Source organism: Geotrypetes seraphini, chromosome 6 (assembly GCF_902459505.1).
Source record: "Geotrypetes seraphini chromosome 6, aGeoSer1.1, whole genome shotgun sequence".
In the NCBI taxonomy this organism is placed as follows: domain Eukaryota; kingdom Metazoa; phylum Chordata; class Amphibia; order Gymnophiona; family Dermophiidae; genus Geotrypetes; species Geotrypetes seraphini.
Genome location: NC_047089.1, coordinates 184,656,554 through 184,682,626, shown reverse-complemented (window position 1 = coordinate 184,682,626; position 26,073 = coordinate 184,656,554). Strand labels below are relative to the sequence as shown.

At 43.4% G+C, this 26,073-nt stretch overlaps 1 protein-coding gene across 1 annotated transcript in view; it reads right to left on the bottom strand.

Annotated features, from left to right (window-relative positions):
- Positions 1-26,073, bottom strand: part of LOC117362929 (interleukin-1 beta-like) — a 78,083-nt gene that overhangs the window by 7,254 nt on the left and 44,756 nt on the right. Inside the window, exons 3-5 of the mRNA XM_033950020.1 lie at positions 5,753-5,801; positions 2,025-2,070; positions 763-979 (exon numbers count right to left, since the gene is read on the bottom strand). Coding sequence (XP_033805911.1) covers positions 763-979; positions 2,025-2,070; positions 5,753-5,801 — 312 coding nt within the window. The remainder of the gene's footprint in view (positions 1-762; positions 980-2,024; positions 2,071-5,752; positions 5,802-26,073) is intronic.

Below are 26,073 nucleotides of genomic sequence, written 5' to 3'. Positions count from 1 at the left end.
AAAACAGGAATAGAGCTTCTAAAATAACCACCTTAGTATCGCTATCCATTCAAAGAAAAGTGTGGATAAGGGAATACTTCTGATGTTTGGTTTAAAACATTATGTGCAGAACCTTTTTTCCTGTTACTATTGTAAGAATACTTTTTGTGCTTATATAAATGGCATGTGAAATAATTGGCTTAGTTATCCAGAGGGTAAAATGGAAATATGCTTCACTCAAACTGAGCCCAGATTCATGTTGAAACTTATCTATTACATGTCTACTCTTAAAGAAGAACCAGCAACATAACATAGAAACATAGAAACTGAGGGCAGAAAAGGGCCATGGCCCATCTAGTCTGCCCATACCAATGTCCCACCCCCTAACTCCCTCCGTGAAGAGATCCCACGTGCCAATCCCACTTTTTCTTAAAATCTGACACGCCACTGGCCTCAATTACCTCTAGTGGAAGACTATTCCAGCGTTCAACCACTCTTTCGGTGATCGCTGGAATAGTCTTCCACTAGAGGTAATTGAGGCCAGCAGGTGTGTCAGATTTTAAGAAAAAATGGGATTGGCACGTGGGATCTCTTCACGGAGGGAGTTAGGGGGTGGGACATTGGTATGGGCAGACTAGATGGGCCGTGGCCCTTTTCTGCCCTCAGTTTCTATGTTTCTATGTTTAATCAAGTCATCTGCAGTGTCTGAAATGTGAAGCTGCAGACGCTACATCGGAATAATTTACAAACAGTATAAATACAGCGGGCTGAAAGATCCTCTACCTTCCACAATAATATTGTTCAGGATATCCTGCAGGTCTTCATCCATGAACAGACTTGCAGAAGGTCTTATCGTGTTTTTCATTTTCTCCACAGCCACCACAATCATCACAACCTTCTTGAAAGTCATTGAGGGTGTCTTCTGGTTAGTGATATTCAGCTGAATACCCAACTGGCATACAGAGCAATTCATGGAACAGTCTGGGTCATGGAGGGAACTCTGCAAGGACAAATATACTGTCAAACCCATTTCTGACTAGCAAAGTAGATGTAATTCCTGGTCTTTCTTAGTTGTATGTACTGAACTCTGCCACACCTAACAGCTAATATTATGGCTAAACATTTCTCTGATAAGATTTATGTACTGTACTGAGTATATAGCTTGTCCTCAACAATACTCTAACATAGTAAAATGGAATACTTGTAAGTTTCATAGCGCTGAAAACTTTTCAGAGGCCCCTTGTAGAATTGCCTTTTGTGGTGTCATCACACAGATCTGACTGCAGCGCCATTATGTGGCTAGGGGACATGAGACAGTACTGTAGTCAGCAACGTTTAATTATAACAGCCAAGCAGGACACTGAGGTCAGAGGGAGGAATGAAGCTAACAGCAACTAGGGAATTGGGAGTGCATTACTTGGCGACAAAAACAAAAATGCTCTCGATTGCTGGGGTCAAGCTGTGGAATGCTCTGTCGGGGCATTTAAGACTACGCAAGGACCGTGGCACTTTTAAAAGATTATTAAAAACTCGGTTGTTTGTTGACACCTTCATGTAATCTGTGGCAGGTAGACAATTTCATGCTGGACTGGAGGGTTTATGAAATTCCATAAACATAATGGCTAGGCAACCATGTGGTATGCAATATACAGTATATTGGTGGGAATGAGAAGAAAATGTCTATGTGCTTTATGTTGGCTTGATTTATATTATGTATGTTTGCTTTGTGAACTGCTTAGATTTAGGCGGTATATACATTTTTAAATAAATACATTTACACTGTTTTTCTGTAGGATTTGTTGGCAGTCTACACCTTTTTGTCTGGCTCTGATTTTACAGCTTGCTACTAGAACATAAGAATAGCCTTACTGGGTCAGACCAATGGTCCATCAAGCCCAGTAACCCGTTCTCATGGTGGCCAGTCTAGGTCACTAGTACCTGGTCAAATCCCAAGGAGTAGCAATATTCTATGCTACCGGTACAAGGCAAGCAGTGGCTCCCCTATGTGTTGAAAGTGTTTTAATGCATTCAATGAAAATTCGTACCTTGAAATAGGGACAGTCTTCTTCATAGAAAAGTTCATCCATATCACTAGAAACAATAACAGAAATTGATTATTCTTTGTAAATTGATTCATGCTCATTTCTGACATTTCTTCATACCAAGAATACTGCTACTATGTTACACTATGTGTGAAAATCCAGTGCATGCAGAAAAAAAAAAATCATTTATCGTAGTCCTTGTGTGGTATTTAGAAGTTATTGTAATAAGTACCTAGTGGTCTTTTGCATATAAAAACAGATTGTTTGCTGGGTATTGCAGGACAAATGGATTGGGGGAAAGGATATGGGGTGGGAAAGCTGCTACAGAGAAAAAGCTAATAAAAAATGCATTAAGCTAGTCCAATAAAAAAGATATCACCTTATCTCCTTTATGTTTTGTTTTGTTTTATTTCTATGAGGGATCTTCAAAAGGTTTCCACACTTATTTTTTTAAACACTACTTATTGAATATATCAAAAGCAAATTATATCACTTTTCCACATAATCACCCTGTTGCCTGACTGACTAGTCACATGACATTCTATGACACGCCCTCTTACCATTTCTCCCGCCTCAACCATTTCCCACAAAAATAGGCAAGTGCAAAAACCTTTTGAAGAACCCATTTATATATATATATATGATATATGGAGGGGCATAATCAAAAAAAGCGTCTAAGTATTTTTTTGGCCTAAGGCTTTAAGCACCCAAAGTTGGCAGCAGGGAAATGTCCATTCTCGAAAAGACCATCCAAAATGTGTGGGGGTTTTTTTCAAGAAAGGCCTACCTGTATGTTAAGGTGTTTAATCACCCAAACCACTACTATGTCTACCTTTAAGCCCTATTCCTGGAAAAAAAAAAAAATCGCCCATCTCAAATGCCCAAAACAAGACCTTTTAGGCGTAGGAGAGACAAGTCCTTTGCCTAAAACCACAAATCTCTAACCGGCGTCTGTCATAAGCACTGGTTAGAGAATCGTGGAACCATCCCCCCCCCCCCCCAATGATCACGGCAAGAGAGATGCCCAATCTCTCCTGCTGGAACCTGCCATGACCCCCCCTGAATGATTGCTGGTAGGAGAGATGCTCAATCTCTCCTGCTGATACCCGCCGCACCCCTCAAATGATCATGGCAGGAGAAATGCCCAATCTCTCCTGCCGATACCTGCCGCGACCCCACTGAATGATAGTGGCAGGAGAGATGCCCAATCTCTCCTGCCGACACCCGCGAACCCCCCTCCAAATGATTGTGGCAGGAGAGATGCCCAATGGACTGGGCATCCCTCCTGCCATGATCATTTGGGGGGGGGGGTCACGGCAGGTGTCGTCAGGAGAGATTGGGCATCTCTCCTGCTGCAATAATTTGAGGGGGAGGGGGGAATGGGTTGCCTGGGCCTCTGAACTGATCGCAGCATATTGCGATCAGCTCAGTGGCCTGATCTGGAACTTATACCTGTTTTGACTTGGTCTAAGTCAAAATGTATAAGTTCCGTCCAGGCAACCTGTCAAACTTTTCAATTATGGCTGCCAGACAACTAAGTCTAGGTCGACCCACATCCTGCCCTACCCACTCCTCCAAAAATGCCCCTTTTCGCTCTGGACACATAGAGATGATGAAAAGGCCTAAGCTAGTTTTAGATGCGTCTAAAACCCTGTTCAATTATCAGTACTTGGACAACCTGTCTTTTTGATTGTCCAAGTGCTGATAATTGCTACATTGGGACAGACCAAGGGTCCATCAAGCCTAGTATCCTGTATCCAACAGTGGCTAATCCAAGTTGCAATTACCTGCAAGATCTCAAGGAGTAAAACAGATTCTATGCTGCTTATCTCAGGAACAAGAAGTAGATATCTCCCTTATCGACTTTTGTTATAGGAAATTAGCCAAACCTTTTTTAAACCCTGCTAAGCTAACTGATTTCACAACATTCTCCAGAAACAAATTCCAATACAAATCATAGTAAATTAGCAGTCATTGTTTCTTTTTATATTTTAAAGTTATATTCTGCTTTTTAATGGCAGATTCAGAGTGCTTCCCTTTGTTCTGATAGCACATGGTATCTTTGACAGCTTTATTTCAAATATTCTTATCTCTTTATTTACGACTAGTGTTTAAGCCCGTTACAATAACGGGTGCTAGAGTAGATGTCTGTATGTCTATTTTTTGTTTTTTATTTGTCTCTCCCTGGACGCTGTCTGTCTGTCATTCTTTGTGTCTGTGTCTCTCCCTGGTCCCTTGTCTGTGCGTCTTTCTTTCTGTCTGTCTCCCTGGCCCCCCTGCTTGCCAAAGCAGCCTCATTTCCCTCTCCCCCTGTTGTGCAATGCCTGCCTGCTTCTTGGCCCCCTTCTGTTCCCCCCCCATGATTGCTGTCTGCCCCCAGAACAACCATCCCCCCAAAGCAGCCCCCTTTCCCTCCCCCCTGGCCCCCGGTTGTGCCATGCCTGCCTGCTCTGTGGCCCCCTTATGTCCCCCCCATGATTGTTTTCTGCCCCCAGAACAACCATCCCCCCAAAGCATCCCCCTTTCCCTCTCCCCTGTTGTGCAATGCCTGCTCCGTGGCCCCCTTCTGTTCTCCCCCATAATTGCTGTCTGCCCACAGCACAACTCTCCTCCCAAAGCAGCCCCCTATCCCCCTGTTGTGCAATGCCTGCCTGCTCCATGGCCCCTTCTATTCCTCCCCCCCATGATTGCTTTCTGTCCCCAGAACAACCATCCCCCCAAATCAGCCCCCTTTGCCTCTCCCCCTGTTGTGCAATGCCTGCCTGCTTTGTGGCCCCCCTTCTGTTCCTCCCCCCTCCCTGATTGCTGTCTGCCCCCAGCACACCCCTCCCCCCAAAGCAGCCCCCTTTCGCTCTCTCTCTGGCCCCCTGTTGTGCATGCCTGCCTGCTCCGTGGCCCTTTTCTGTTCCCCCCATGATTGCTGTTGGCCCCCAGCACAACCATCCCCCCAAAGCAGCCCCCTTTGCCTCTCCCCCTGTTGTGCAATGCCTGCCTGCCTGCTTCGTGCACTCAGCACAACCCTCCCACCAAAACAGCTCCCTTTTCTGCCTACTCCATAGCCCTTCTTTTTTGGCTTCCCCTCCCGTTCTTACCTCCCTCCATCCATCCATGGTTCCTGCCGCCGCTCCTGTTCCTGTTCAAAGCGGCCTGCTTAGGTTCATGGGCGGCTGTATTGAACCTCGCAGGCCACTCTCCATATGGTAGCATGTTCCTTCTGACGCAATCGCGTCAGAGGGAACGTGCTTCATATGGAGAGCAGCCTGCGAGGTTCGCTACAGCCGGTCGCGAACCTCATCAGGCCGTTTCAAACAGGAGAGGCAGCGGTTGGTGCGAGAGGGGGGAGTCGTCGACTTGTTCCCTACCAACACTGCTGCGGTGCAAGGGGATCAGGGCCATGCTGCCAGCGGGACAGCCCCAGCCCTCTCCCTCCTCCCCTCGCGGGCTTGGCAGATAAATAATTCCGCGCTGTGGAGGCGATCGTTGTCTGGCTGCGGTCCTGGCTTGACGTACTATGCGCGCATGCGCACTTGTCTTGCCACATCCCGACAGAAAAGGGATCAGGGAACACGCGAGGCAAGTGCGCATGTGCGGCTACCATTTTATTATTTAAGATTGATATAGTAGTTTCATTTATTCCATATATTCAGTTTGCAACAAAATATTTATATGCATAAAGTAAGCATATAAAATTAGTCTGGAAAGAACTGGCTTTAGCTTTTTCAAATGATTACCTGTAGCAGTAAAGTATCTCATTCTTTTCAGGAACTACCATGGCTGGACCTGTTACAGACAATGAAAGAAAGATATTAAGTGAATAATCCCCATTGGCTTTGTCAAATCTCTCGATGTTTTGTCAGTTTGCAGACAAGCAAAGCAATTTATAACCCATTTTTCCAAGTGCTAATTAATGCAATCTGCAGCACAAGATAAAATTAAAACTTCACGCTATAATAATATATTTTGGAAATCTAGATCAGCCTCCTCTCTTTCTTCTGCTCATGTCCCTATGTGAGAAGAAGCAGAAAGTAAAGCCATAAAATGGAATCAAAAGCTGATCACAGAATCCTATAATCTTGATAGGTAGAATCGTTCTTGTTCACAAACCTGTTCTTTTGTGTCAGTGTTCTTTGGGGTTTGTTTGTTTTTTGTCCTTGATACAGTGTTTGCTCTATTCCTTTGGACTTAAACTGAATTCTCTCCAACTTATACTGCCTTTTATATCTGTAAATCCTGTTGTCTTCATTAGGAATTTCCGCAGTGCTTTGTGGTAAAGGCGGAAAGGGGTTACGCAATACTGCAATTCTGCACATGCCTCTTATGCCATTTGTCATTGCCTGACAGGAGTTTCCTTTTGAAGAGGAAATAAGGGTGCAGAGACCTAGAATCTGATATATACAGTAAAATAGAAATAATAATAATAATAAAGTACATTGTGAGAAAGAAATAGCAAGTAAACATTGACCAAGCCTGCACTGTAACTATGGCAAATTGTAACCTGTATACTTAGGGCTCCTTTTACAAAGGCGCACTAGGGCCTTAACGCACGGAATAGCGCACGCTAAATTGCTGCATGCGCTAGCCGCTACCGCCTCCTTTTGAGCAGGCAGTAGATTTTTAGCTGGTGCATGCTATAGCGTACGCTAATCCGGTGCGTGCGTTAAAAACGCTAGCGCACCTTTGTAAAAGCCCTAAGTATATTGGTATTAGATCTCTAGTATGTGTCGAGTTGGATATAAACTACTACTATTAATTATTTATGTAGCACTACCAGTCGCACGCAGAGCTGTACAGAGTCACAAAGAGTAAGAAAACAGTCCCTGCTCAAAAGAGCTTACAATCTAAACAGGTAAAACAGACAAACAAGATGTCATGGATACAGTTAAGGGGAAATGGTTAGTCAACTGGCTGGGTTGGAGGGCAGAGAGGAATACAGGACAGCCATTGTGACATCACCGATGAGATTGGCTCTTATTGGTGGAATGAGGCATTTTGACATCACAATCTCAGCTCTTCTTCCCAAAGACAAACAGGATGTCATGGATACAGTTAAGGGGAAACGGTTAATCAGCTGGCTGGGTTGGAGGGCAGAGGAGTAGGGTTAAGGATTGAAAGCTATATCAAAACAGTGGGTTTTCAGTCTGATTTTAAACAAGGGAAGGGGCTTGACGGACAAACTCGGGTAATTTATTCCAGGCATAGGGGGCAGCTAGATGAAAGGAACGAAGTCTGGAATAAACTTGTATTAAAAAAATTGTACTGTAACTATGGCAAATTGTAACCTGTTAACTGTATCCTTCCCCTCTTTAAAAGGCATATCCCATGTTGGTAAACTAGGGTCTTCCCTCCCCTTCAGAATCACTGAGCTCTGGAATAATCTTACCTCCCCACTTCGTAACTTGAGCTCCCTTCAACTATTCCGTAAGCATCTGAAAACTTGGCTATTCTCTAAATTGTATCTTTTCTTTCCCTCTCTGGTTCACTAAGCCCTCCAATCTCTCTTTATACTTACTTCTATAATTCCATTGGAGTTCCGTTCTATCCCAACTCCTGTAAACCGTGCCGAGCTCTACATTGTGGAGAAGATGCTGTATATAAACCCAAGGTTTAGTTTAGTTTAGTTTATGTATGTTAACCTGTAACCTGTTCTGAGCTCTTTGGGGAGAATGGGATAGACAATTAATTAATTAAATAAATAAATATTAGGTTATGATATAGCAGGTGTTCCCTCATCTCCCCAATTCGTATCTCTTTCATTGTCAGAAGTCTGTTAGAGTCATCAGTGTTCCTTAACTAATAAACTGAGATGTTTTACAGGCACCAAAAATATGAGCAGAAATCCAGATTAAGAAATGAAAACAAAAGAATATAAAATGATACCTTTACCTAATGGGATTAAAGTAGACTCCAGAATGCCGCGGCCAAGCTCATCTTCGCTAAAAGTAAATTTGACCATATCTCCCCGCTCCTGGCCAAGCTCCACTGGCTTCCGATAATCGCCAGGGTCCACTATAAATGCGCTTGTTTAGCTTTCAAAATCCTATATGGTATCCTCCCTCCCTTTATCCCTCTTTCTTGGAATTCCTCAAACCCTAATACCACCAAATCCTCCCACAAATTAAAACTATCCTTCCCCTCGCTAAAAGGCATTTCCCACACAGGAAAGCTAGGGACCTCCCTCCACTTCAAAATCACTGAGCTCTGGAACAACCTTACCTCCCCTCTTCGGAACTTGAGCTCTCTGCAAGTTTTCCGCAAACATCTGAAAACCTGGCTTTTCTCAAAAAATGTAACTCTCCCTCCAACTTAGGAATCAAGGAAACTCTTATATCTTGGCATCCCAAGTCCTCTAAATTTTCTTCACACTTCTACCTCTAACCCTCTGTTGTAGTTCCTTCCTATTTCTCCTAATGTAAACCGCGTCGAGCTCTACAAACGTGGAGATGATGCGGTATACAAACCTAAGGATTAGATTAGATTAGTTTGGGAAGAAGGAGGGTTAGATGCTATTAACTCTCCAGATAATTTAGACATTTCTCAACTTTTGGAGTCTTCAAAGGATGTCATTATTAGCAAGCGATTTTACTTTACAATCGGAAGGGCAAAAAACTAGCAATAGATTTGAGAGTGGAGCTGGAGGACTGGAAAAGGGCAGATGTGGTTCTACCACACAAAAGTGGAAGTAAGAATGAGATAGGGAACTACAGGCTGGAGCTACTTGTCTTGTTTTCTGTTAATTAGACTGTAAGCTCTACTGAAACATCCTCAGTCCCTATTGTCCTGTTATCTGTTAATTATATTGTAAGCTCTACAGAGCAGGTACCATCTTTTAAATGTGTTGATATACACTACAGCCTAAAATACTGCACCTAACTCAGATGCTTACCAATGCCTAACTCATACCATGCATTACACTCTACCCCGAACCACACCTATTTTTTTTTAAATAGGCTTTTAACAGTGTTTTCAATAATCATGCCAATTTTTTATTTAAAAATTTATATACCATATAAATCCTATATGGTTTATATAAAAACAGTCATAAATAGTAGACAGTACATACATGCTCAATGCTCAATACACAAAAAAACTTTGCTATAAGATCTAGAACAGCTATCAAAAAGGCATTTGCAGGTAATTACATCACACAATATCTCATCATAAGAAAGCATTAACAAACACTTGCATTTTCAACATTTACCTGAAACCCAACCTAACTGCACAAAAGTGCAGAACTCCGGGCGATGGTGCGTTCACATCTGGAGTAATGCGTCCAATATTGGTCGCCGTACCTTAAGAAGGATATAGCGTTACTCGAGAGAGTTCAGAGGAGAGCGACACGTCTGAGAAAAGGGATGGAAAACCTTTTATACGCTGAGAGATTGGAGAAACTGTGAATCTTTTCCCTGGAGAAGAGGAGACTTAGAGGGGATATGATAAAGACTTACAAGATCATGAAGGGCATAGAGAGAGAGTAGAGAGGGACAGATTCTTCAAACTTTCAAAAAATAAAAGAACAAGAGGGCATTCGGAAAAGTTGAAAGGGGACAGATTCAAAACAAATGCCAGGAAGTTCTTCTTTACCCAACGTGTGGAGGACACGTGGAATGCTCTCCCAGAGGACGTAATAAGGCAGAGAACGATACTGGGGTTTAAGAAAGGATTGGACAATTTCCTGCTGGAAAAAGGGATAGAGTGGTACAGATAGAGGATTACTGCACAGGTCCTGGACCTGTTGGGCCGCCGTGTGAGCGGACTGCTGGGCATGATGGACCTCAGGTCTGACCCAGCGGAGGCATTGCTTATGTTCTTATGTTCCTGGCAAGGCATTACAAAGCTATCCACGCAGAACTCGACTAGGTGCCATAGGTACCTAGCGGAACCTAACCTAAACACTATTTATAGAATCAGGCCCTAAGTGCCCACTAATGCAAACAAGCTAGATGGATAACACTTCCATGCCCATTCCCCACCATTTGCAAAAGTATTATTTAAAAAAGTGCAAGATAAATAATACACAATTAGTGTGTGCAAACTGGCAAATTAATGCAAAATGTATTTAACATGTCTTGCATAATTCTTCTTTCATAAGAACATAAGAATTGCTGCTGCTAGGTCAGACCAGTGCCCTAACTGAAACAGCCCTACCTGCGTATGTTCTGGTTCAGCAGGAACTTGTCTTGAATCCCTGGAGGGCGTTTTCCCCTCTAACAGCCTCCGGAAGAATGTTCCAGTTTTCCACCACTCTCTGGGTGAAGAAGAACTTCCTTGTTCGTACGGAATCTATCCCCTTTTAACTTTAGAGAGAGCACTCTCGTTCTCCCTACCTTGGAGAGGGTGAACAACCTGTCTTTATCTACTAAGTCTATTCCCTTCAGTATCTTGAATGTTTCTATCATGTCTCCCTCTCAGTCTCCTCTTTTCAAGGGAGAAGAGGCCCAGTTTCTCTAATCTCTCGCTGTACGGCAACTCCTCCAGCCCCTTAAACAATTTAGTCACTCTTCTTTAGACCCTTTCAAGTAGTACCATGTCCTTCATGTACGGCGACCAGTGCTGGACACAGTATTCCAGGTGAGGTCGTACCATGGTCCGGTACAGCAGCATGATAACCTTCTCCGATCTGTTTGTGATCCCCTTCTTAATCATTCCTAGCATTCTGTTCACCCTTTTCGCCGCCGCTATGCATTGCACGGATGGCTTCATCGACTTATCGACCAGTACTCCCAAGTCCCTTTCCTGGGGGGTCTCTCCAAGTGCTGCCCCAAATATCCTGTATTCGTGTATAAGATTTTTGTTACTGACATGCATCACCTTACACTTATCCACATTGAACCTCATTTGCCATGTTGCAGCCCATTTCTTGAGCGTTTTTATGTCACATAGCAGATCTTCGTAATCCTCCTGTTATTCACTACTCTGAATAACTTAGTATCACCTGCAAATTTAATCATCTCACTCGTCATGCCAATTTCCAGATCGTTTATAAATATGTTGAGCACAGGCCCAAGCACAAAACCCTGAGGCACTCCACTCGTGACGCTTTTCCAGTCCAAGTATTGTCCATTTACTCCCACTCTCTGTTTCCTATCCGCCAGCCAGTTTTTAATCCACGTGAGTATTTCACCCTCGATTCCATGGCTTGCAATTTTTCAAAGTAATCGTTCATGCGGAACCTTGTCGAACGCCTTCTTAAAACTCAGATATACAATGCCGACCAGGTCGCCTTTGTCTATCTGCCTGTTTACTTCCTCAAAGAAGTGCAGCAAGTTTGTCAAGTAAGATCTTCCTTTGCTGAAGCCATGCTGGCTGGTCCTCATCGGATTGTGTCCGTCAAGGTGATCAATGATGCAGTCCTTTATCAGCACCTCTACCATCTTTCCCGGTACTGACATCAGACTCACCGGTCTGTAGTTTCCTGGATCACCCCTCAAACCTTTCTTGAAGATTGGCGTAACATTTGCCACCTTCCAGTCTTCCAGAATCCTTCCTGATTTGATCGACAGATCGGCTATTAGTTGAAGCAGTTCAGCTATAGCCCCTTTCAGTTTCTTGATTACTCTCGGATGGATGCCATCCGGTCCTGGGGATTTATCATTTTAAGCCTTTCAATCTGCCTGCATACCTCTTCTACTCCCTCTCCCACTCCATTATCTGACATCTTTTCTCCTTCCTTTCTCTCCTTCCTTCCTTTTACCTGGTCTGGCATCTGTCTCCTCCCCCTCCCCCCATATGCCCTGACATCTCTCCCTCCCCCTCCATGGTCTGGTAGCTCCTTTCCATCCCTCCCATGGTCTTGGCATATCTTTCCTCTCCTCTCCCTTCCCTGGTCTTCCTTCTCCCCTCCCCCCTTCCCAATTGGGTGCAGCAGCAGCACTCTCTAAAATTGAAAGGGGATAGATTCCGTACGAACGTAAGGAAGTTCTTTTTCACCCAGAAAAGTGTTAGAAAACTGGAACGCTCTTCCGGAGTCTGTCATAGGGGAAAACATCCTCCAGGGATTCAAAACAAAGTTAGACAAGTTCCTTCTTAACTGGAACATACTCAGGTAGGTCTAATCTCAGTTAGGGCGCTGGTCTTTGACCTAGGGGTCACCGCGTGAGCGGACTGCTGGGCACGATGGACCACTGGTCTGACCCAGAAGCGGCAATTCTTATGTTCTTATGTTCTTAGACTGACCGTCAACCCTGTCAGTTTCCCGTCTTCGTTTCCCGCGTATAGCCTGTCGGCTTTTAGTATGTTGTGTATATCCTCTTCAGTACACATAAAATATAAGGGAACTTCTTTCTTCAAAGGTGATAACAGTATAGCGTTCAAAAAATAATTACCTTATCCCCATATGAATAAATAAATAAATACATTCATGATCACTACAGTGACTCTAGACTTCTAAGTGAACGCTCAGACCCATAACCGAAACTCTAGCGAAAAATCACGGAGTCAGTTATAATAGAGACCATCACAGCAAGTTCACTGTCTCTGCCACCTGCTAGTGAACACCACTATTTACTTCAAATCTTGATTTAACATACAAGATATAATGGGTGACTTATCTGGATGCAGGATGGCAATGCTGCTGCTCTCTAACTGCTCCGGGTACATATTTAAAATGTTAACACATAGCTGCCATATGCTGTTCGACCACCCAACCCAGGTTTCACAATTGGCTTCTTCAGGAGGGGACACTACAAAAGAGAAACACTCTAACCACCATCCTACTGTGAAAACATGGTCAAAGCAAACTAGAAGCCCCAAACTGATAAATACATTCACATTAAACACTTCCAAACCGTTCAATACTATTAATTCGGCTTACCAGGAACTGGACACTCCTCCACCCGGCTGACAGACAACTCTAGCGATGCAAGAACACGGAGCAGGCCTGGGATTTGAAATTCCAGCCCTCCAGTGTTGACGCGTGACGTCAGACACTGGGGGCGGGACTTCAAAGGCAACGCGGGACACAAAGGATTTAGATCTGGAACCAATCAATTTCATTATTTAAGCCCACTGAGGCTAATGTTTGCCAATTGTATCCTCTTCAGTAAACACAGACACAAAAAATGTGTTCAGTTTGTCGGCGATGGCTTTGTCCTTCTTTAGCACTCCCTTTATTCCATGGTCATCCAACGGCCCCACCGCTTCCTTCGCGGGTCGTTTCCCCTTAATATATCAAAAGAACGGCGTGAAGTTTTTTGCCTCCTTGGCTATTTTTTCCTCGTAGTCTCTTTTAGCCTGTCTTATCGCCTTATGGTACCTGCTTTGATGCTGTTTGTGCTTTTTCCAGTTTTCGTCCATTTTCGACCTTTTCCATTCCTTAAACGAAGTCTTCTTGTCTCTGATCACTTCCTTCATCGCTACAGTGAGCTATGCCGGTTCCTTATTCTATTTCCTCTTGGATCCCTTGTTGATACGCGGTATATATAGATTTTGCGCCTCGGTGACTGTATCCTTAAAAAGGGACCATGCTTGTTCTAGCGTCTTTACAGTGCTTATCCTTTTCATAATTTTCTTCCCCACCATGAGTCTCATCACTTTGTAATTCCCTTTACGGAAATTCAGCGTTGTTCTGGATTGATGTTTCACCCCTGTGTCCAGGTTGAAGCGGATCATATTGTGATCACTAGTTCTTAGCGTTCCCTCTACTTCTACACCTTTAGCCGGTCCTCACAGTCCATTTAGAATTAAGTCCAGAATTGTGTTTCCTCTCGTATTCTCCTTGACAAGTTGTTCCAGGAAGCAATTGCCTACAGCTTCCAGGAACTTGGTCTCCCTACAGCTGCTGGAGGTGTCTAGGTTCCAGTCTATCCCCGGATAATTGAAGTCACCCATGATAAATGCATTGCCTCCCTTGAAGTTGCGTTTAATCTCGTCCGTCATTTCTCCATCAATTTCATGGGACTGCCCTGGGGGTCAATAGTAGATGCCGATCTTCGTTTCCGTTCCATTTGTTCCTGGAATTTTGACCCATAGAGACTCTAACTTATTCTTCATGTTCTCTCCGGTAGACTCAATTCCCTCTTTGATGTAGAGGGCAATGCCCCCACCTTTTTGAGCCACTCTGTCTCCACGGTATAGCTTGTATCCCAGTAGCACAGTGTCCCAGATGTTTTCCTTGTTCCACCATGTTTCTGTGATGCTGATGATGTCTAGGTTATCTTTTTGTGCCTTAGCTTCTAATTCACCCATCTTATTCTTTAGGCTCCTTGTGTTCATTGCATTACACTTGAGTTTGCAGCCTGTTACTTTCTTGCATTTCCTTCCCTCTTGTGTCACTTTCGATCCATCAGGGTTTCTCTCTTGCCTATAATCCGGTGAGTCTTCCCCGCTGTCTTTCTGCACAGTATCCTCTGGGTATACTGGTTCCCGAACCATCGACTCTCGGTCAACTGTCGGCTTTCCCCTTCTTAGTTTAAAAACTTCTCAATTTCTCTCATGTGCTAATCATGCGTTAGGGTTTAAAACCCTGTGGTAAAATGTCCCTAGTATTTTTTTTTTTTTAGCTCAGTCATTGTAATAAAGGGAAACTGTCGGCACTCTCCCTTCCATATGGATAATTGTTCTAGGGGCAGGGCAGGTCTTTACATTTGCAATGCAAAGTTATCACAGTATTATATTATTATTTTGTTTGTTTTTCTTAAACCTTTATTGTTGTGCATTCAAATGGATTAAAATGGCAAATCGCATCACTTTATTCATGAAGATATGAGGCCAATATTATGGAACAAATGTGCATTCTGACAGATGTAAGGACTGATGGAGTTCTCTCTGCATCTATATACTGTAAATAGCAATGGCACTGGACAATCAAGTTGCTTCCATGACTACTCTCTACTCCTAAACTATAAAATAAAAAATAAGATGTATTTTTTAGTGCATGGGTGGCATGTGTGAGCCGGCAGTTAGGACGTGGCTCTTGAGTTCAGCCTGCTAGAGCCATTTTAAAGTGGTAATAAGCATGCTTTAAAGTTTAGCGATGCTTAGTAATAACGCCCATAGTCTACAGCAAACTTTACAGTGTAGCAGAAAAAATTTATTTTATTAGAACATATATAGTATTTTATTAGAACATATATAGCAAACATACATAATAAGGACAATATTAAAAAATTCACTAACATTTTTACAACTAAATCATAGTTTTAATAATGACCTGGCCTAATTAAACTCCTTTTTCATTAACCACTAGCAACCCCTAAGTACAGCCAGAAAACCCACTCAAACCTGTCAGAATCTTTCTCAATCAAACTACTCTTCCAGTCCCCTAATGAATCGAATAAAACATAACAGTCTTCCAGGTTGTACGAGGGACCTTCAAAAGGTTTCTGCACTTTTTTTTTTTTTACACTATTTATTAAATATCTCAAAAGCAAATTACATCACTTTTCCACAAATTCACCCTGCTGCCTGACTGGCTAGTCACATGATATTCGACGACATGGCATCCTACTACTTCTCCTGCCCCAACTATTTTCCATGAAAATATGAAAGTGCAGAAACTTTTTGAACCCTCGTAGTTTATTCCTCTCAGAGGCTTTCTCTCCTCAATGGGCTGGAATCCCTGGAAAAGGTTCTAGCCCCTCCCTCCTCCCTATAGTCTTATCATTCCATCAATCTTATCCATCAAAAGTATAGGAAATCTTTCTCAAAATGAGCTGGGTTAATTTTATGAAGGATAATAAGTGGTGGTAATTCACATGTTCTATAAAATGACACACAAGATCCAAATGCATGTTGCCTTGTGGACACTGAAGCAGACTTCCTTCCACTCTAATTTCATAAGCAAATTTCTTTAGGAGGAGTGTAAGTTGTGGCTTGGGAAATACTAATTCACTTCCACATATATTATTTCATGCAGATGCTGCGGTGGAAAAAACCCTGGCATTTCAAGTTACTGCATGTAAGAAATTCTTGCAGTGATATAATCATGATGCCAGTGAGGAATTTCACTGTGGTAAGAAGTGGCTTAGTCAGAACTAATGTTTTGGTAGGGACTGAAATTAACCTGCACAAGCATTTGGCAGTCTTCAGTTCTCTTCTCATTGGACTTTGCGGGCCTGACTCCAAAATGGAGGGTTTCAAGACTAAGCTGGACAAGTTCCTGCTAAACTGGGATGTACGCAGGTGAGGCTGGACTCATTTAGAGCACTGTTCTTTGACCTGGGAGCTGCCGCGTGAGCGGACTGCTGGGTGGGACAGACCACTAGAATGACCCAGCAGCGGCAATTCTTATGTTCTTACATATCTGTGAGATAGTCCTGTGGTGCTCTGTGGTAAAGTGATATTTCTCTCAACCAGAATAGCAAATGTGCTTGTACAGGAGAAATCTTTTTGCTGCTGATACAGATTTGATGAGCCTAACAGGCAAAGGAGCCAAAGCCAAATGCCAAAACGAAAGCCAAAAGAAGGGAGGAAGTTAAACACTCTGCCAGCAAACCTTCAAGGGACAGCCTTTAGCAGATTTAGATAAAAGAATTTAAAAAAAATTAAACCGGTTTTCCCATGATTTTCTAGAGCACAGGGATTTTTTTTTCTATTTTTATTTTGTATTTCTTTATGTCATTTTTAAGGTTTTGTTTTAGGGGCTCATTTACTAAGTTGTGTTAAGCAGTTAACTCAGAGTTTTCAGTGCAATAGACAGCTACTGTCAACTACGCTAAAACAGGAGCCTTTGTATAAAAAAATCCATTAGCTGCCTAAAATGCAAGTAGGTAGAATCTAGGATTGACATGGGTGGGCAGAGGTGTGACTGGCTGTGGCAACCAATGTTCCCTCTAAGCTGTGCACTTGTGCGCGCACACACAACTTGCCGAACCCATGCACACAAATTAAAATAGCGCGCACAAAAAATAAATTTTTGCCTAAAATGATTTTCACCGCTAAAATGAAATATTGCAGAAGACTAGCTGTTCCGATTTCCCATTTATCACATTTATTGAAGCGCTATAATATAAATTTTAAGTCATTCACGTGATTCCATTATCTTTGGCAGTTGAACTTGACACGCCACATGTCCCATAGGGCCATAGCCTATGGCCCATAGGATATGAAACACTTCCGATTCTTTGACTTCCTGAAGTTCCGCCATATTGTTTATTTCGTGGAATCGTAGTGTGCAGCGTGGTACTGCGGTTGTATAACTGTATTCGTTTATTAAATTGCAACCAGATATAACTCTTAAAATGTCTAAACCGTGAATGGTGAAAAGTGTATAACGCAAGAGAGCTGCAACAGCTTTTAGGTCTGAATGGCTTGAAGAAATTGTTGAAACGGAGACACCGGAATCTCGAAATACAATGCGTGTTCGACTGTGTGAAATATTTACCTATGACTAAGACAATGGAGTTGTGTGTTGTTATTGGAAAAATATGGGATGATGTTTGGAAACTGGACTTTCTGAAACGCCATCTATCAAATAAATCTCATACCGACAGTATTAGGAAACTCAGAAGTAAAAATCCGAATTTAAGAGGGGGACTGGTTAACATGTTGCTTGAAAGCCCAACCAAAAAAGAAAACAGGCAAATTAGTAATGAACGGAAGCATTCCAGTCCTGATGAAATTAAGGTTCTTATCGACAGTGTTGTGCTGGCCAAGAAGATGAATATCTCAATGCTCTCTGTTCAAGATATAAATGAGCACATGGCGAAGTATGTTAGTATACCTGATAGCTGGAGAAGCAAAAACTATGCATTTGAATTTCTGGGAATTATCAATGGCATCGTGCAAGATGATCGTATGGCAGACATTAAATTAGCAACGTATCATACGTTAACTGTTGATGAAAGCACAGACATTTCTGTCAACAAGTACTTAATACTCTACTTTAAGTATCGGCCAGTCAATTCAAATGAGTATAGGACATCATTTGGTGGGATGCTACAGTTGGAAGCATGTTATGCTACATCAATAGTAACAGCAATTAGGGAATTCTATAGGAAACATGAACTTGACCTGAATAAAATGGTTATGCTCACCTCTGATGGTGCCTCTGTTATGTTGGGCAAAATAGATATTGTTGCAGCACAGCTGAGAAAAGGCATTCCACATTTAGTGCAGCAACATTGTGTTGTACATCGGGAAGATTTGGGACTTTCTGATTCATAGAAACATAGAAATAGATGGCAGATAAGGGCCATGGCCCATCTAGTCTGCCCACCCCAATGATCCTCCCCTACCTTTCTCTGTGAATAGATCCCACGTGTCTATCCCATTTGGCCTTAAAATCAGGCACGCTGCTTGCCTCAATAACCTGAAGTGGAAGACTATTCCAGCGATTAACCACCCTTTCAGTGAAAAAGAATTTCCTGGTGTCCCCGTGCAGTTTCCCGCCCCTGATTTTCCACGGATGCCCCCTTGTTGCTGCGGGACCCTTGAAAAAGAAGATATCTTCTTCCACCTCGATGCGGCCCGTGAGATACTTGAATGTCTCGATCATGTCACCCCTCTCTCTGCGTTCCTCAAGTGAGTACAGCTGCAACTTATCCAGCCGTTCCTCGTACGGGAGTTCCTTGAGTCCTGAGACCATCCGGGTGGCCATTCTCTGGACCGACTCCAGTCTCAGCACATCCTTACAGTAATGCGGCCTCCAGAATTGCACACAGTATTCCAGGTGGGGCCTCACCATGGATCTATACAATGGCATAATGACTTCAGGCTTACGGCTGACGAAACTCCTGCGTATGCAATCTATGATTTGCCTTGCCTTGGATGAAGCTTGCTCCACTTGATTGGCAGTCTTCATGTTCTCACTGACGATCACCCCTAAGTCTCGTTCTGCTTCAGTTCTTGTTAGGATCTCGCCATTAAGGGTGTAAGTCTTGCATGGATTTTGGCTGCCCAGGTGCATGACTTTGCATTTTTTGGCATTGAAGCTGAGTTGCCAGGACCTAGACCAGCACTCCAGTAGGAGTAGGTCATGCATCATGTTGTCGGACATTGAATTTATGTCTGTTGTGCTTTTGCCCACTACATTGCTTAGTTTAGCGTCATCGGCGAATAATGTTATTTTACCTCGCAGCCCTTCTGCCAAGTCTCTTATAAAGATGTTGAATAGGATCGGGCCCAGGACTGAGCCCTGCGGCACTCCACTGATTACCTCCGTCATTTCAGAGGGGGTGCCGTTCACCACTACCCTCTGAAGCCTACCTCCAAGCCAGTTCCCAACCCATTTTGTCAATGTGTCGTCCAATCCTATAGAACTCATCTTGCTCAGCAACCTGCGGTGTGGTACGTTATCGAATGCTTTACTGAAGTCCAGGTATATGATGTCCAGGGACTCCCCAACATCCAGCTTCCTCGTCACCCAGTCAAAGAAGCTGATCAGGTTGGATTGGCAGGATCTCCCCTTAGTAAATCCATGTTGATGGGGATCCCGTAGATTCTCCTCGTTCAGGATCGTATCCAATTGGCGTTTGATTAGAGTTTCCATTAGTTTGCACACTATTGATGTGAGACTCACCGGTCTGTAGTTTACTGTCTCCATCTTGGAGCCTTTCTTGTGGAGTGGAATGACGTTAGCCGTCTTCCAGTCCAACGGGATGTTTCCCGTACTAAGGGAGAGATTGAAGAACGCGGATAACGGTTCCGCCAAGACATCACACAACTCCCTGAGCACCCTGGGGTGTAGGTTGTCAGGCCCCATTGCCTTGTTAACCTTAAGCTTTGACAGCTCGCAGTAGACACCGCTGGGTGTAAACTTGAAATTACTAAACAGGTCATCTGCATCAACCCTTGTCTGTAGCTGAGGGCCGAGTCCTGGCGCCTCTCGGATGAAGACTGAGCAGAAGTATTCATTTAACAGTTGGGCTTTTCCGAGTCCGCTTCTACATAGTCTCCGTCTGGTTTCCTAAGACGTACTAACCCGCCTGAGTTCTTATTTCTGTCACTGATATACCTGAAGAAGGATTTATCTCCTTTCTGGATGTTCTTCGCTAGAGACTCCTCCATGCAGAATTTGGCCTCCCTAACTGCTGTTTTGACGGCTTTTGACTTGGAGTCCTGTTTCCCTGATTGTTTGTAAGAGATGAATGTTTTTTTCTTCTCCTTGATGAGGTCCGAAATCTCCGCAGAGAACCACTGTGGCTTATTGTTCCTTCGCCGTTTACTTACGGTTTACTTAGCGGTTTGTTGCTTCTTGTATCGTGGCTTTCAAAGTCGACCACATTTCTTCCACGTTATCGGTTTCTGCTTGGTTTTGTAGCGCCTGGTGAACGAAGTCTCCCATTTCTTTGAAGTTTGTGTCCTTGAATTTGAGGACCTTGGTCAGTGTGGTAGATTTAGTGAAACCTTTTCTGAGATAGAGCCATACCATTTTGTGGTCACTGGAGGCCAATATGTTGCCCACCGATACCTCTGTGACACTTTCTCCATTGGTAAGTATCAGGTCCAGTATTGCCTGATCCCTTGTTGGTTCCAACACCAGTTGCCTGAGTCTTGCTCCCTTCATAGAGTTTAATAGCCTCCTGCTGCTGCCGGAAGCAGAGGAAAGCGTGTCCCAATCCACATCAGACATGTTGAAGTCACCTAACAATACTGTGTCCCCACGCAAAGTGATATTCTCTATATCTCTGATTAATTCCATATCTAGGTCATCCTTTTGTCTTGGGGGTCAGTATATTACGCCAAGATACAGGCATTTGTCCTTCCCTCAAATCCCAAAGGGATTCCCCAGTGTAGTGGACATCTGTGATTCTGGTGACCTTAATGTCATCTTTAGTATATAATGCTACACCTCCTCCCATTTTGCCCTCTCTGTCCCGGCGAAGCAAGTTGTAACCCGATATGACCATGTCCCACCCGTGGGAATCCGTGAGCCAGGTCTCAGATATCGCCACCACATCCAGGTCGGCATTCCTCATTTCTGTTTCTAATTCCAGGATCTTGTTTCCCAGACTGTGGGCGTTTACGTACATAGTCCTCCATGTTGTATGTTTGTTATGTCTCAGTGGGGATGTTCCCGCTTGAGCTACTTGGACACCTTTAGCATTATTCGCATGTTTTGTACTTTCCCTAGACCTAGAGTTACAACGTGCACCTATCCTAGACTCCCCAGACCCAGAACTACAGTGTGTTCCTATCCCAGACTCGGAAATGTGTGCACCCTGTGGGGGTATTCCCGCTTGGGCTACTTGAACTCCTTTAGTACAATTTGCAATGTGTGTTCTCTCGCTGGACCCAGAATTACAATGTGTACTCCTTCTAGACTCAGAATTACAATGTGTACTCCCCCTAGTTCCAGAATTACAATGTGTACTCCCCCTAGATCCAGAATTACAATGTGTACTCCCCTTAGACCCAGAATTACAATGTGTACTCCCCTTATACCCAGAATTACAATGTGACCCAGAATTATAATGTGAGCCAGCCCCAGACTCGAAAGTGTGTATACTCTCCCCTGACCCAGATCGGTGTTTACTTACCTTAGTCTCAAAAAAGTATTGGCAGCTTAGCTCGCCAGGTAGGTTGTTTGTGCACGTACCCTCCCCCAACTTACCTAATTTAAAGCCCTGTGTAGTAGGCGGGCTAGACAGTGTCCAAGGACGTTCTTCCCTCTTCTGGTCAGGTGTAACCCGTCTGGTCCCTGTAGTCCTTGCAATGCCTCTCCATGGTGCAAGAACCCAAAGTTCATCTCCTTGCACCATCCCTCAGCCAGTCGTTTGCCTTCTGGATGCGATCCTCCCTGGCACTGCCCTTGCCCCTTACTGGGAGGATCGAGGAGAAGACCACCTGCACATCCATCTTCCTCAGCTTCTCACCCAAGGCTCTGAATTCTTCAGGTATGCTCTCCAGGGTGCTCTTGGCGGTGTCGTTGGTTCCGACGTGGATGAGAATCATGGGGAAGTGGTCACGGGGCTTGATGAGTCTGTCCAGGCAAGTGGTTACATCCCGGATCCTGGCCCCTGGCAAACAGCAGACTTCTCTTGATTGCAGGTCTTATCTACAAATTGGACCCTCGGTGCCCCTCAGCAGTGAATCCCCGATGACCACCACTCTGCGCTTCTTAGGGGTGGGCCGATCTGTTGACTCTGGAACTGGAACCATCTGCTAAACAACTTCCTGTTCCTCATTGTCAGGACCTTCCTGTAGCAGCTGGTATCTGTTCCTCAGGATGATTTGTGGTGACGATGTAGAGCCGCCCTGTATGTGAGAGAAAGAGACAGAATAAGGTCTTCTGCGATTTCCTGTGGAGGAAGTCACCAGCAGCCAGGAATCAGCGTCCCCAGCCACTTCCTGTATTCCGACGGTTGGTCTCAAGTTTGCAGGTTTGGATGCTTTGGGTGTCTCTAGGATGGTCTTGTCAGGTTCCTGTTCGGCGATCTGAGACAGCTCCTGGATGACTCCGTCGATGAAGGTCTCGTCGTCTCGGATACATCTTAAGCGCTGAACCTCCTCTCTCAGGCTCCTCAGCTCTAGCAAAAGGCTTTCATCTGGCTGATCCATTCCTTCCGTCTGTGTGGAGACTGTAGACATCTTTGAGGGGATGGCCTCGGTCTGTATAGAGACCTCTGCCCTCCGTCCTGGCTTCCCTTCTATCTGTACGAAGTAAAATTGATGAAGGAATTAGAAACTGTGATGAAGTAGAAACTGTCAGTTTTCTACTAAACGATGCAAATTTCAAGAAATAGCAGATGCATCTGAATGTGAATCAATTGCTTTCAGACCTCTGAATGAAGTATGCTGGTTATCTAGACCAGTGTTTTTCAACCTTTTTTGGGCAAAGGCACACTTGTTTCATGAAAAAAATCACGAGGCACACCACCATTAGAAAATGTTAAAAAATTTAACTCTCTGCCTATATTGACTATATATAAAGTAATTCTCTTGAATAGGAATCAAATAAACACAAAGAAAGTATTTTATAATTACTTTATTACGAAATAAAAATTATAAAATACTTTATTCAGTGCGAAACCTGGGCCTGTTTGGCTGAACACAAAGCTGATATTCTGGCTGGAATCGAAGAAAGACACACACGTAGCTCTTCGTCAACAGCTCTCAGTCTCTCCCTGTATTTGGATTTTATAGCATACAAAAATAGACAAATATACCCTCCATCCTTTTTATTAAACCACAATAGCAGTTTTTAGCGCAGGGAGCTGCGCTGAATGCCCAGCGCTGCTCTTGACGCTCATAGGCTCCCTGCGCTAAAAACCACTATTGCGGTTTAGTAAAAGGTGACCATATTGTAAAATATAGACAGCAGATATAAATTCAGAACTGTGCATAGTAAGTGAAGGGAAGTTTTCATCTCTGGGAATTTACCCAGTTAACTATTAAGTTATTTGGGCAAATTCCTTTGAAAACTGTGGTAATACTGCCTCCACTTTGCTAAATTTAAAATAAAATCATTTTTCCTACCTTGTCTGGTGATTTCTGGTTGCACTTTCTTCTTCTGACTGTGCATCCAATCTTTCTTCCCTTCTATCAGCCTGTATGCTTTCTCTCCTCCACACTCATTCCTTCCCCCAACTTTTTCTTCCTCTCTCCCTGACCTTTCTTTCTTTTTTTCTGTTTCTCTTCTTTCCTTCTGTTTCCCTGCCTGCCCCCTTTCTTTCTTTCTCCCTGCCGTTCCCCAAGCCACTGCCGCTGCCATCGGGGAACAGGACCCACCAATGGATAACAGGCCCCAAAGCCGACGCCGACGCATGCTCTCCCTGACGTCAATTCTACAATCGGAAAGGAAGTTCCGCCCAGCCAGGCAGCGATTGGCTGGCCCGAACTTCCTCTCCGACTGCAGAATTGACGTCGGGGAGAAGAAGACTTATCGGCTCGATAGATTAGATCGCCAAGACAAAGTGAGTCCTGGGTGATCGACTCACTTTGCCTTGGCGAGCTACTGGCGCCCCTGCCTCGGGCCCCCTGTCAGCTCCGGGCCCGGCGGCCCTGCGGCACACCAGGCAACATCTCGCGGCACACTAGTGTGCCGCGGAACAGCGGTTGAAAAACACTGATCTAGACACTTTGCACTTAAAGCAATTATTCGAAATTATGATCCCCTGTTAAAATATTTTGAAGAAGACAAAGATAATGATCCTATTGCAAAGTACTGCTTTAAGAAGCTGAACAGTGAACAATTTCATATTACACATGAAGTTTTGAATGATGTCTTATCAGAACTGGCTTCCTTAACCATGGCATTTCAAAAACGTGGTTTGACACCATTGGAAGCTTATCATCTTGCACAGGGTAAATTGAACAAACTTCGAATGCAATACTTAGGCGACAAGGTTAAGTGGAGTGATAAAGTCAACAGTCTTCTTGACAATAGGATGAGGTCTGGAGAAAAAGTTTCAGTGGATACTAATTCCATATTAACCTTCATCAACATCCTATGTTTGCATCTGGGTGAAAGATTTCCTGAAAATGAAGTTGAGGAATGGTCTGCTTTTGACTGTACAGCAATATCACAATGCAACTTTGACTTCGGAAATGGGCATATCAGATCTCTTTGTTTAAAGTATAAACAATTTCTTCCGGAGGAAAGTATTATTATTCAGCAATACAATGACTTTATATTCCTTGTTGCAGAAAAAATTAAAAGCAATCTGATAAACAGCTTTCCAGATATGACGAAATTTGCATTTCAGAATGATCAATTTGCAGATTTAGCAAAATTGATGGACATTGGTGCCACATTCTTAGCATCTAGTTCAGATTGTGAGCGTGGTTTTAGTCTAATGAACAATTTGAAGACTAAACAAAGGAATCGTTTACATTTAGAGCATTTGGAAATGCTGATGCGTGTTAAGAGTCACCTTCAAGATGGAGGCTCAACAGATCTTGACAGAATTTATTCGGACTGGATAAATATGAAAGATCGCAGGGAAAAACTTTGAAAACTAAATTGCTGTTATTTTCTAAATTTTAAGTATAAAGTACCTTATTTATAGGTAGCGCTCAATGAAACATTTCAATGAAACATGATTTATGTTTATTGAAATGAGACTTTATGTTACATAAAGTGTAACTAACATAAAGTGTAACTAAAATTACATTGTATTTTCGTTAATTCAGACTAAACTCAAAAACCTGCCCATAAATGCCCATAACTGAACTCCGGGCCCTCTGGCAATCATTTTTATAGCGCATACAAATTTAGTTTTTCTTTAAAATGCGCACAGATGAAATTTTTTGCGCATACAGCCTATGAAAAATTAGAGAGAACATTGGTGGCAACTAGCACACTGGTGTGCACCACATGCTAGTTGTCACAATTGCCAACAGTTCAGCAGAACTTCCTACAACCATAAGAACTGTCAGTAAGCGCACTTGCGGAGGTATGTCAAGTGCTACAGAATCACAGCCAACCTCCCCAAACTCATCCTTTCCCAATCTAATCCCCTCCTTGGATAATAGATCTACCCTCCCAATGGCTCCAAAGATGAATACTTTCTCCCAGTGCTGCCCAAAACCAGATCTCCTTAAAGTTGATTCCCTCCTCCAGATTCCCTTTTACATTCATTCCCCCCTCATGACCCCTCAAAAGAATGACCCATCCTTTTTGGCAGAGTTGGTCATCCCCCTAACAAAGTAACTCTGCCCCCACAGAGTCCAACCTCCCCCATACCTCTGACGCTCTCCAGGATCTACCTGGGATCTTCATAGCATGTACTGTAACAGGTGGAGGAATTGGTCCCTCTCTGCTGCTTCCTGGGTCAGTGGTGCTTCAAAATTGGCATCTGTCCCTTAGCAGTAGTCTCGTGGTACTACCACTAGGGTCATCCTTCATTGCTACAATTGCTTAGATTAGAACATAATAACATAATAATTGTCTTATTATGTCAGAGTTTTATGGTCTGTTCAGTATTTGATCAAGTTTACTCTGTTTAAATATAAGTAAGAACAGTTTTGATATACAAAATTAGTTCATAAGAGTGTTGATAAGGGTATTTTTCGGGAGCCATGCAGCCTTTGTTGAATAACAACTCAGATGATCTCTTTTTGTTTATTGGAGAAATTTGACCATTAGGAAAACAGATGAAATTGTACCAGTAAAGGAGAAAAGGTGCCAGAAAAATAAGAAATCTCCTTGGTGTACCCTGTAACTAGCCAAATT